Source organism: Scyliorhinus torazame, chromosome 16 (assembly GCF_047496885.1).
Source record: "Scyliorhinus torazame isolate Kashiwa2021f chromosome 16, sScyTor2.1, whole genome shotgun sequence".
NCBI classification, from domain to species: domain Eukaryota; kingdom Metazoa; phylum Chordata; class Chondrichthyes; order Carcharhiniformes; family Scyliorhinidae; genus Scyliorhinus; species Scyliorhinus torazame.
In genome coordinates, this window is record NC_092722.1 from 199,202,009 (window position 1) to 199,215,814 (window position 13,806).

At 38.6% G+C, this 13,806-nt stretch overlaps 1 protein-coding gene across 2 annotated transcripts in view; it reads right to left on the reverse strand.

Annotated features, from left to right (window-relative positions):
* The window catches only part of aldh18a1 (aldehyde dehydrogenase 18 family, member A1), a 93,943-nt gene that overhangs the window by 49,533 nt on the left and 30,604 nt on the right, over positions 1 to 13,806 (reverse strand). For both annotated transcript variants that reach the window (XM_072479773.1, XM_072479772.1), the window contains exon 9: positions 11,562 to 11,706. In XM_072479773.1, coding sequence (XP_072335874.1) covers positions 11,562 to 11,706 — 145 coding nt within the window. The remainder of the gene's footprint in view (positions 1 to 11,561; positions 11,707 to 13,806) is intronic.

Consider the following 13,806-nt stretch of genomic DNA (forward strand, 5'->3'; position numbering starts at 1 on the left):
CACCTCAATATAACTCACCTCAAAGTAACTCACCTCAAAGTAACTCACCTCAATATAACTCACCTCAATATAAATCACCTCAATATCACTCACCTCAATAAAGGTCACCTCAATATAAATCACCTCAATATAACTCACCTCAATATAACTCACCTCAATGTAACTCACCTCAATATAACTCACCTCAATGTAACTCACCTCAATATAACTCACCTCAATGTAACTCACCTCAATGTAACTCACCTCAATGTAACTCACCTCAATGTAATTCACCTCAATGTAACTCACCTCAATGTAATTCACCTCAATATAATTCACCTCAATATAACTCACCTCAATGTAACTCACCTCAATATAACTCACCTCAATGTAATTCACCTCAATGTAACTCACCTCAATATAACTCACCTCAATGTAATTCACCTCAATGTAACTCACCTCAATGTAACTCACCTCAATATAACTCACCTCAATATATACCACCTCAATATAACTCACCTCAATGTAACTCACCTCAATGTAACTCACCTCAATATAACTCACCTCAATGTAATTCACCTCAATGTAACTCACCTCAATGTAACTCACCTCTATGTAACTCACCTCAATATAACTCACCTCAATATATACCACCTCAATATAACTCACCTCAATTTAACTCACCTCAATATAACTCACCTCAATGTAACTCACCTCAATGTTACTCACCTCAATGTAATTCACCTCAATCAAACTCACCTCAATGTAATTCACCTCAATGTAACTCACCTCAATGTAATTCACCTCAATCAAACTCACCTCAATGTAATTCACCTCAATCAAACTCACCTCAATGTAATTCACCTCAATCTAACTCACCTCAGTGTAACTCACCTCAATGTAACTCACCTCAATGTAATTCACCTCAATGTAACTCACCTCAATGTAACTCACCTCAATGTAACTCACCTCAATGTAACTCAGCTCAATATAACTCACCTCAATGTAATTCACCTCAATGTAACTCACCTCAATGTAACTCACCTCAATGTAACTCACCTCAATATAAATCACCTCAATATAACTCACCTCAATATAACTCACCTCAATATAAATCACCGCAATATAAATCACCTCAATATAACTCACCTCAATATAAATCACCTCAATATAACTCACCTCAATATAACTCACCTCAATATCAATCACCTCAATATAAATCACCTCAATATAACTCACCTCAATATAACTCACCTCAAAGTAACTCACCTCAAAGTAACTCACCTCAATATAACTCACCTCAATATAAATCACCTCAATATCACTCACCTCAATAAAGGTCACCTCAATATAAATCACCTCAATATAACTCACCTCAATATAACTCACCTCAATGTAACTCACCTCAATATAACTCACCTCAATGTAACTCACCTCAATATAACTCACCTCAATGTAACTCACCTCAATGTAACTCACCTCAATGTAACTCACCTCAATGTAATTCACCTCAATGTAACTCACCTCAATGTAATTCACCTCAATATAATTCACCTCAATATAACTCACCTCAATGTAACTCACCTCAATATAACTCACCTCAATGTAATTCACCTCAATGTAACTCACCTCAATATAACTCACCTCAATGTAATTCACCTCAATGTAACTCACCTCAATGTAACTCACCTCAGTATAACTCACCTCAATATATACCACCTCAATATAACTCACCTCAATGTAACTCACCTCAATGTAACTCACCTCAATATAACTCACCTCAATGTAATTCACCTCAATGTAACTCACCTCAATGTAACGCACCTCAATATAACTCACCTCAATATATACCACCTCAATATAACTCACCTCAATGTAACTCACCTCAATAGAACTCACCTCAATGTAACTCACCTCAATGTTACTCACCTCAATGTAATTCACCTCAATCAAACTCACCTCAATGTAATTCACCTCAATGTAACTCACCTCAATGTAATTCACCTCAATGTAACTCACCTCAATGTAACTCACCTCAATATAACTCACCTCAATATATACCACCTCAATATAACTCACCTCAATGTAACTCACCTCAATATAACTCACCTCAATATAACTCACCTCAATGTTACTCACCTCAATGTAATTCACCTCAATCAAACTCACCTCAATGTAATTCACCTCAATGTAACTCACCTCAATGTAATTCACCTCAATCAAACTCACCTCAATGTAATTCACCTCAATCAAACTCACCTCAATATAACTCACCTCAATATCAATCACCTCAATATAAATCACCTCAATATAACTCACCTCAATATAACTCACCTCAAAGTAACTCACCTCAATGTAACTCGCCTCAATATAACTCACCTCAATATAACTCACCTCAATATAAATCACCTCAATATCACTCACCTCAATAAAGGTCACCTCAATATAAATCACCTCAATATAACTCACCTCAATATAACTCACCTCAATATAACTCACCTCAATGTAACTCACCTCAATGTAACTCACCTCAATGTAACTCACCTCAATGTAACTCACCTCAATGTAACTCACCTCAATGTAATTCACCTCAATGTAACTCACCTCAATGTAATTCACCTCAATATAATTCACCTCAATATAACTCACCTCAATGTAACTCACCTCAATATAACTCACCTCAATGTAATTCACCTCAATGTAACTCACCTCAATATAACTCACCTCAATGTAATTCACCTCAATGTAACTCACCTCAATGTAACTCACCTCAATATAACTCACCTCAATATATACCACCTCAATATAACTCACCTCAATGTAACTCACCTCAATGTAACTCACCTCAATATAACTCACCTCAATGTAATTCACCTCAATGTAACTCACCTCAATGTAACTCACCTCAATATAACTCACCTCAATATATACCACCTCAATATAACTCACCTCAATGTAACTCACCTCAATGTAACTCACCTCAATATAACTCACCTCAATGTAATTCACCTCAATGTAACTCACCTCAATGTAACTCACCTCAATATAACTCACCTCAATATATACCACCTCAGTATAACTCACCTCAATGTAACTCACCTCAATAGAACTCACCTCAATGTAACTCACCTCAATGTTACTCACCTCAATGTAATTCACCTCAATCAAACTCACCTCAATGTAATTCACCTCAATGTAACTCACCTCAATGTAATTCACCTCAATGTAACTCACCTCTATGTAACTCACCTCAATATAACTCACCTCAATATATACCACCTCAATATAACTCACCTCAATGTAACTCACCTCAATATAACTCACCTCAATGTAACTCACCTCAATGTTACTCACCTCAATGTAATTCACCTCAATCAAACTCACCTCAATGTAATTCACCTCAATGTAACTCACCTCAATGTAATTCACCTCAATCAAACTCACCTCAATGTAATTCACCTCAATCAAACTCACCTCAATGTAATTCACCTCAATCTAACTCACCTCAATGTAACTCACCTCAATGTAACTCACCTCAATGTAATTCACCTCAATGTAACTCACCTCAATGTAACTCACCTCAATGTAACTCACCTCAATGTAACTCAGCTCAATATAACTCACCTCAATGTAATTCACCTCAATGTAACTCACCTCAATGTAACTCATCTCAATGTATCTCATCTCAATGTAATTCACCTCAATATAATTCACCTCAATGTAATTCACCTCATTGTAACTCACCTCAATATAACTCACCTCAATGTAACTTACCTCAATGTAATTCACCTCAATGTAACTCACCTCAATATAATTCACCTCAATGTAATTCACCTCAATGTAACTCATCTCAATGTAACTCACCTCAATGTAACTCACCTCAATATAAATCACCTCAATATAACTCACCTCAATATAATTCACCTCAATATAAATCACCTCAATATAACTCACCTCAATATAAATCACCTCAATATAACTCACCTCAATATAACTCACCTCAATGTAATTCCCCTCAATGTAACTCACCTCAATGTAATTCACCTCAATGTAATTCACCTCAATATAACTCACCTCAATGTAACTCACCTCAATGTAACTCACCTCAATATAATTCACCTCAATATAATTCACCTCAATATAATTCACCTCAATGTAACTCACCTCAATGTAAATCACCTCAATGTAACTCACCTCAGTGTAACTCACCTCAATATAATTCACCTCAATATAATTCACCTCAATGTAACTCACCTCAATGAAACTCACCTCAATATAACTCACCTCAATGTAAATCACCTCAATGTAACTCACCTCAATGTAACTCACCTCAATGTAACTCACCTCAATGTAACTCACCTCAATGTAACTCACCTCAATATAAATCACCTCAATATAACTCAACTCAATATAACTCACCTCAATATAACTCACCTCAATATAAATCACCTCAATATAACTCACCTCAATATAAATCACCTCAATATCAATCACCTCAATATAAATCACCTCAATATAACTCACCTCAATATAACTCACCTCAAAGTAACTCACCTCAATGTAACTCACCTCAAAGTAACTCACCTCAATATAAATCACCTCAATATCACTCACCTCAATAAAGCTCACCTCAATATAAATCACCTCAATATAACTCACCTCAATGTAATTCACCTCAATGTAACTCACCTCAATGTAATTCACCTCAATGTAACTCACCTCTATGTAACTCACCTCAATATAACTCACCTCAATATATACCACCTCAATATAACTCACCTCAATGTAACTCACCTCAATATAACTCACCTCAATGTAACTCACCTCAATGTTACTCACCTCAATGTAATTCACCTCAATCAAACTCACCTCAATGTAATTCACCTCAATGTAACTCACCTCAATGTAATTCACCTCAATCAAACTCACCTCAATGTAATTCACCTCAATCAAACTCACCTCAATGTAATTCACCTCAATCTAACTCACCTCAATGTAACTCACCTCAATGTAACTCACCTCAATGTAATTCACCTCAATGTAACTCACCTCAATGTAACTCACCTCAATGTAACTCACCTCAATGTAACTCAGCTCAATATAACTCACCTCAATGTAATTCACCTCAATGTAACTCACCTCAATGTAACTCATCTCAATGTATCTCATCTCAATGTAATTCACCTCAATATAATTCACCTCAATGTAATTCACCTCATTGTAACTCACCTCAATATAACTCACCTCAATGTAACTTACCTCAATGTAATTCACCTCAATGTAACTCACCTCAATATAATTCACCTCAATGTAATTCACCTCAATGTAACTCATCTCAATGTAACTCACCTCAATGTAACTCACCTCAATATAAATCACCTCAATATAACTCACCTCAATATAATTCACCTCAATATAAATCACCTCAATATAACTCACCTCAATATAAATCACCTCAATATAACTCACCTCAATATAACTCACCTCAATGTAATTCCCCTCAATGTAACTCACCTCAATGTAATTCACCTCAATGTAATTCACCTCAATATAACTCACCTCAATGTAACTCACCTCAATGTAACTCACCTCAATATAATTCACCTCAATATAATTCACCTCAATATAATTCACCTCAATGTAACTCACCTCAATGTAAATCACCTCAATGTAACTCACCTCAGTGTAACTCACCTCAATATAATTCACCTCAATATAATTCACCTCAATGTAACTCACCTCAATGAAACTCACCTCAATATAACTCACCTCAATGTAAATCACCTCAATGTAACTCACCTCAATGTAACTCACCTCAATGTAACTCACCTCAATGTAACTCACCTCAATGTAACTCACCTCAATATAAATCACCTCAATATAACTCAACTCAATATAACTCACCTCAATATAACTCACCTCAATATAAATCACCTCAATATAACTCACCTCAATATAAATCACCTCAATATCAATCACCTCAATATAAATCACCTCAATATAACTCACCTCAATATAACTCACCTCAAAGTAACTCACCTCAATGTAACTCACCTCAAAGTAACTCACCTCAATATAAATCACCTCAATATCACTCACCTCAATAAAGCTCACCTCAATATAAATCACCTCAATATAACTCACCTCAATATAACTCACCTCAATGTAAGTCACCTCAATATAACTCACCTCAATGTAACTCACCTCAATATAACTCACCTCAATATAATTCACCTCAATATAATTCACCTCAATATAACTCACCTCAATATAACTCACCTCTATGTAACTCACCTCAATGTAACTCACCTCAATGTAACTCACCTCAATGTAATTCACCTCAATGTAACTCACCTCAATGTAAATCACCTCAATGTAACTCACCTCAGTGTAACTCACCTCAATATAATTCACCTCAATATAATTCACCTCAATGTAACTCACCTCAATGAAACTCACCTCAATGTAAATCACCTCAATGTAACTCACCTCAATGTAACTCACCTCAATGTAACTCACCTCAATGTAACTCACCTCAATATAAATCACCTCAATATAACTCAACTCAATATAACTCACCTCAATATAACTCACCTCAATATAAATCACCTCAATATAACTCACCTCAATATAAATCACCTCAATATCAATCACCTCAATATAAATCACCTCAATATAACTCACCTCAATATAACTCACCTCAAAGTAACTCACCTCAATATAACTCACCTCAATATAACTCACCTCAATATAAATCACCTCAATATCACTCACCTCAATAAAGCTCACCTCAATATAAATCACCTCAATATAACTTACCTCAATATAACTCACCTCAATGTAACTCACCTCAATATAACTCACCTCAATATAACTCACCTCAATGCAACTCACCTCAATATAACTCACCTCAATATAATTCACCTCAATATAATTCACCTCAATATAACTCACCTCAATATAACTCACCTCTATGTAACTCACCTCAATGTAACTCACCTCAATGTAATTCACCTCAATGTAACTCACCTCAATGTAACTCACCTCAATATAATTCATCTCAATGTAACTCACCTCAATATAACTCACCTCAATATGGTTCACCTCAATGTAACTCACCTCAATATAACTCACCTCAATGTGGTTCACCTCAATGTAACTCACCTCAATATAACTCACCTCAATATAAATCACCTGAATATAACTCACCTCAATGTAACTCACCTCAATATAACTCACCTCAATATAATTCACCTCAATGTAATTCACCTCAAAATAACTCACCTCAATATAAATCACCTCAATATAACTCACCTCAATATAACTCACCTCAATGTAACTCACCTCAATGTAACTCACCTCAATGTAATTCACCTCAATACAATTCACCTCAATATAACTCACCTCAATATAACTCACCTCAATATAACTCACCTCAATATAATTCACCTCAATATAACTCACCTCAATTAAACTCACCTCAATGTAACTCACCTCAATATAACTCTCCTCAATGTAATTCACCTCAATATAACTCACCTCAATGTAATTCACCTCAATGTAACTCACCTCAATGTAATTCACCTCAATGTAACTCACCTCAATGTAACTCACCTCAATGTAACTCACCTTAATATAACTCACCTCAATATAACTCACCTCAATATAACTCACCTCAAAGTAACTCACCTCAATGTAACTCACCTCAAAGTAACTCACCTCAAAGTAACTCACCTCAATATAAATCACCTCAATATCACTCACCTCAATAAAGCTCACCTCAATATAAATCACCTCAATATAACTCACCTCAATATAACTCACCTCAATGTAAGTCACCTCAATATAACTCACCTCAATGTAACTCACCTCAATATAACTCACCTCAATATAATTCACCTCAATATAATTCACCTCAATATAACTCACCTCAATATAACTCACCTCTATGTAACTCACCTCAATGTAACTCACCTCAATGTAACTCACCTCAATGTAACTCACCTCAATGTAATTCACCTCAATGTAACTCACCTCAATGTAAATCACCTCAATGTAACTCACCTCAGTGTAACTCACCTCAATATAATTCACCTCAATATAATTCACCTCAATGTAACTCACCTCAATGAAACTCACCTCAATGTAAATCACCTCAATGTAACTCACCTCAATGTAACTCACCTCAATGTAACTCACCTCAATGTAACTCACCTCAATATAAATCACCTCAATATAACTCAACTCAATATAACTCACCTCAATATAACTCACCTCAATATAAATCACCTCAATATAACTCACCTCAATATAAATCACCTCAATATCAATCACCTCAATATAAATCACCTCAATATAACTCACCTCAATATAACTCACCTCAAAGTAACTCACCTCAATATAACTCACCTCAATATAAGTCAGCTCAATATCACTCACCTCAATAAAGCTCACCTCAATATAAATCACCTCAATATAACTCACCTCAATATAACTCACCTCAATGTAACTCACCTCAATATAACTCACCTCAATATAACTCACCTCAATGTAACTCACCTCAATATAACTCACCTCAATATAATTCACCTCAATATAATTCACCTCAATATAACTCACCTCAATATAACTCACCTCTATGTAACTCACCTCAATGTAACTCACCTCAATGTAATTCACCTCAATGTAACTCACCTCAATGTAACTCACCTCAATATAATTCATCTCAATGTAACTCACCTCAATATAACTCACCTCAATATGGTTCACCTCAATGTAACTCACCTCAATATAACTCACCTCAATGTGGTTCACCTCAATGTAACTCACCTCAATATAACTCACCTCAATATAAATCACCTGAATATAACTCACCTCAATGTAACTCACCTCAATATAACTCACCTCAATATAATTCACCTCAATGTAATTCACCTCAAAATAACTCACCTCAATATAAATCACCTCAATATAACTCACCTCAATATAACTCACCTCAATGTAACTCACCTCAATGTAACTCACCTCAATGTAATTCACCTCAATACAATTCACCTCAATATAACTCACCTCAATATAACTCACCTCAATATAACTCACCTCAATATAATTCACCTCAATATAACTCACCTCAATTAAACTCACCTCAATGTAACTCACCTCAATATAACTCTCCTCAATGTAATTCACCTCAATATAACTCACCTCAATGTAATTCACCTCAATGTAACTCACCTCAATGTAATTCACCTCAATGTAACTCACCTCAATGTAACTCACCTCAATGTAACTCACCTTAATATAACTCACCTCAATATAACTCTCCTCAATGTAACTCACCTCAATATAACTCACCTCAATTAACTCACCTCAATATAACTCACCTCAATATAACTCTCCTCAATGTAATTCACCTCAATATAACTCACCTCAATGTAACTCACCTCAATATAACTCACCTCAATTAAACTCACCTCAACATAACTCTCCTCAATGTAATTCACCTCAATATAACTCTCCTCAATGTAATTCACCTCAATATAACTCACCTCAATGTAATTCACCTCAATATAACTCTCCTCAATGTAATTCACCTCCCTGTAACTCACCTCAATATAACTCACCTCAATGTAACTCACCTCAATATAACTCACCTCAATATAACTCACCTCAATATAACTCACCTCAATATAACTCACCTCAATGTAACTCACCATCTCGGGACAGAAGGCCGAAGAAATGAAGGTGGAAAAGATAAACATTTAATACCTCCTACTTCGGAGTTGGGTCCCTGGCTGACACTTCAGAGCAGGACTGAGGGAATGCTGCTGTGTTGGGTTGGGCTCAATGATCTGATGAGCTGCTAAACCAGGAATCTCCGTAACCCTTTCAGATGGACAGGGAAGATCCCGTTGCGCTGTCTGCAAACCAGGAGGTGAGTTTCCCCAGTGCACTGGGCAATGTTTACTCAACATCATGTTTCAACATTACAACACCCACTGTCTCGATGCTACAGAAATGCAGGTCTTCTTTTCACTCCTTTTGCCTGAAGTGAGTGTTATTAAGGTTGTGTTAACTGTGACAATTTGCTTATTGAGTGTAATTTGTCTGTTGCTACTTTCGAATTTGTTACTTCCTATATTTGTTCATTCAACAATCATTTAAAAATTTTTTTTTAGAGTACCCAATTCATTTTTTCCAATTAGAACATAGAACATAGAACAATACAGCGCAGTACAGGCCCTTCGGCCCACGATGTTGCACCGAAACAAAAGCCATCTAACCTACACTATGCCATTATCATCCATATGTTTATCCAATAAACGTTTAAATGCCCTCAATGTTGGCGAGTTCACTACTGTAGCAGGTAGGGCATTCCACGGCCTCACTACTCTTTGCGTAAAGAACCTACCTCTGACCTCTGTCCTATATCTATTACCCCTCAGTTTAAAGTTATGTCCCCTCGTGCCAGCCATATCCATCCGCGGGAGAAGGCTCTCACTGTCCACCCTATCCAACCCCCTGATCATTTTGTATGCCTCTATTAAGTCTCCTCTTAACCTTCTTCTCTCCAACGAAAACAACCTCAAGTCCATCAGCCTTTCCTCATAAGATTTTCCCTCCATACCAGGCAACATCCTGGTAAATCTCCTCTGCACCCGCTCCAAAGCCTCCACGTCCTTCCTATAATGCGGTGACCAGAACTGTACGCAATACTCCAAATGCGGCCGTACCAGAGTTCTGTACAGCTGCAACATGACCTCCCGACTCCGGAACTCAATCCCTCTACCAATAAAGGCCAACACTCCATAGGCCTTCTTCACAACCCTATCAACCTGGGTGGCAACTTTCAGGGATCTATGTACATGGACACCTAGATCCCTCTGCTCATCCACACTTTCAAGAACTTTACCATTAACCAAATATTCCGCATTCCTGTTATTCCTTCCAAAGTGAATCACCTCACACTTCTCTACATTAAACTCCATTTGCCACCTCTCAGCCCAGCTCTGCAGCTTATCTATATCCCTCTGTAACCTGCTACATCCTTCCACACTATCGACAACACCACCGACTTTAGTATCGTCTGCAAATTTACTCACCCACCCTTCTGCGCCTTCCTCTAGGTCATTGATAAAAATGACAAACAGCAACGGCCCCAGAACAGATCCTTGTGGTACTCCACTTGTGACTGTACTCCATTCTGAACATTTCCCATCAACCACCACCCTCTGTCTTATTTCAGGGGCAATTTATCAAGGCCAATCCACCCATCCTGCACATCTTTGGGTTGTGGGGGCGAAACCCACGCAGACACGGGGAGAATGTGCAAACTCCACACGGACAGTGACCCAGAGCCGGGATCGAACCCGGGACCTCAGCGCCGTGAGGCAGCTGTGCTAACCCACTGCGCCATCGTGCTGCCCGTTCAACAATCATTTTGCAGAAACCCAAGTTGAGGAAGCTGTTTGTGGTGAAAGGAATATTTTCTTCAATCTGTAATTTACTGACGGATCCTCTTTAAATAGTTGAGAAAATTGTAAATTTAACCTTTCACCTCCCACCACACAGACCGCACCCACCTGCGGGTTTGACCTCCGAAAAGAACGTTCCAATTTTCTTGCCCTCCACAATGTCTGTGATCACGTGTCCAGTCACCTTTGGGTGCGTCCCACTTGCTATAACCACAGACGTTCCTCCTTGGAGAGCCCAAAGTGCTGCTTTCACCTGTAACACACACGTCACAAAGTAGAACAGGTGCCATATTTCAGGGTGTTTCTATAAACCCAGTGATGTACAAGCAGGTTACAGGCAGATTACAGCTTCTCGTTGGTATCTCACAGAACAAATTTATTGTTCAAATTTCTCCCAAACTGCTGATCATTCACTCACCATCCATCTCAATCCCTGAGAACCAGATAAAAACAAATCCCTTTTACCTTATTGTTATAACCCCCTTGGGGGGGTGTCTAGATCTGTGCTCTGTTCAATTTGCCCCTTACACAGCTGAGTATGATTTCCCCAGTAATTAGGGTGGAGTTTCCCCTTAACAAGGGAAATCACACAGAATAAAACCGTGACCTGGGGCTGGTCAGGGAGGGTGCTCCTTCGGGGAGAGTAGGTTTGGGATTCTGTGTACACTTTAACAAACCAGTCATTCATTTCTGCTTCACTCTGAGTTCCTGTTGTCTCTCTCATCTGGGTTCGACACGTTGAACACAGCTCCCTGAGCAGTACCCAGTACTCGTCAAATCCAGCCTGCAGTCCAGACACAATTTACAAACCAAGATGTACAGCAGAAAAAAAACTAATATAAAATCCTGTTTGATTGCTCCCCTTTCCACAAACATTCACTCCCTCCACCACTGACCCACAGTGGCAGCCGTGTGTACCATTTACAAGATGTACTGCAGGAACTCACCAGCACCTTCCAAACCCAAAACGCCCATCTAGAACAGGGTTTTTCAAAGTGCAGGTCACAACCTGGGGGGTGGGTGTCGGGAAGGTTGCGGAGTGATCGGTCGGGTGCTTCCGCGGTGGCCTCGATCGCAGGAGGAGTTCCCAACGGCCACTATCGTCATTTTTACGGAGAATGGTGGCTGCTGCCACCTTTTAAATAAGAAAATGCTGTAAACAGCCTTCTGGCCACAAGCGGCAGCAGTGAGCGGGCCACACTGTACGTACACTTGGCAGCAAGCACCCTCGATGTACATGCTTTTGGTGCCAAATCACAGAGAAGAGCTTCTTCCAATTTCTAGCTGCTGGCAAGCCCGGCACGAGGACTGTGAAGATGAATCATTTTCCTTACAAGTAGGACACGGCCAGTCACAAACACAGGCGCTGTACCTACAGGACAGGATCGCTCAACTGAATCTGCTGGAGTGAGCTGCTTGGGAGAGTCCAGCGCAGGGCAGATCAGTGCTAGTGTTAGCTCTGTACAGAGCTCCAGGACCTCTGGTTAACAGCCTACAAAGCAGAAACTTAACTCAGGAACAAAGCAGTAAAAGATGATTTCTTGAGGTGTGGTTTTGTCAATTGTGCCAATGCAAATAAGAATGCAAAACACATGTGTTCTTTGCAGGAAGTAGTGGAAATGAGACGAGAAGTCTCAGATTTTGAAAGAGAAGTGGTGGATGAAAAATTCCTTTTGAGTTTGAGGCCCCAGAGTCAGTTATTAACTTAGAGCTGACTCCAAATTAAAAGACTAAGCTGCTGTACCTGACCTGTGATAACACATTAGAAACATGCCAAAAGCCCATGAGGCATCTCCCAGGAGTATCTAGTGCTGAGTAAAACAAGAATTTTGTTGCTATTGCCCTTCACGGCGACCTACATGTGCGAGGTTGGATTTTCCATTCTTGCAAAGGTGAAGACAGCATAAAGAAACTGGCTGAAGTCGGAATCTGATACGCTTATTGCCCTTTTCTCCTTTGAACTTGATTGGAGTGCGATCGTGAGGACCAAGCAGGCTCACCTGTCACATTAAAGGTAAGCGAATGTGATGTAGGTCATGGAGGTTGGTCGGCGTGGAGTGACCACCTTGTTAATCAAGAATCTATCCATCTCTGTCTTGAAAATATTCAAAGACTCTGCTTCCACTGCCCCTTGAGGAAGAGAATTGCAGAGACTCACCCCCCTCAAAGAAAACATTTCTCCTCATCTCCATCTTAAATGAGCGACTCTTTATTTTTAAACAGACAGGTCCAAATATCTCACTGCAGATTCTGGTGGGGTGCCTGATACAATGCCAACTCTGACGCACCCTCATCACTCACTGTGCGCAGTGTTCCAGAACAGCAGCTCTCAGTTTGTACCATTCTCCAGTTC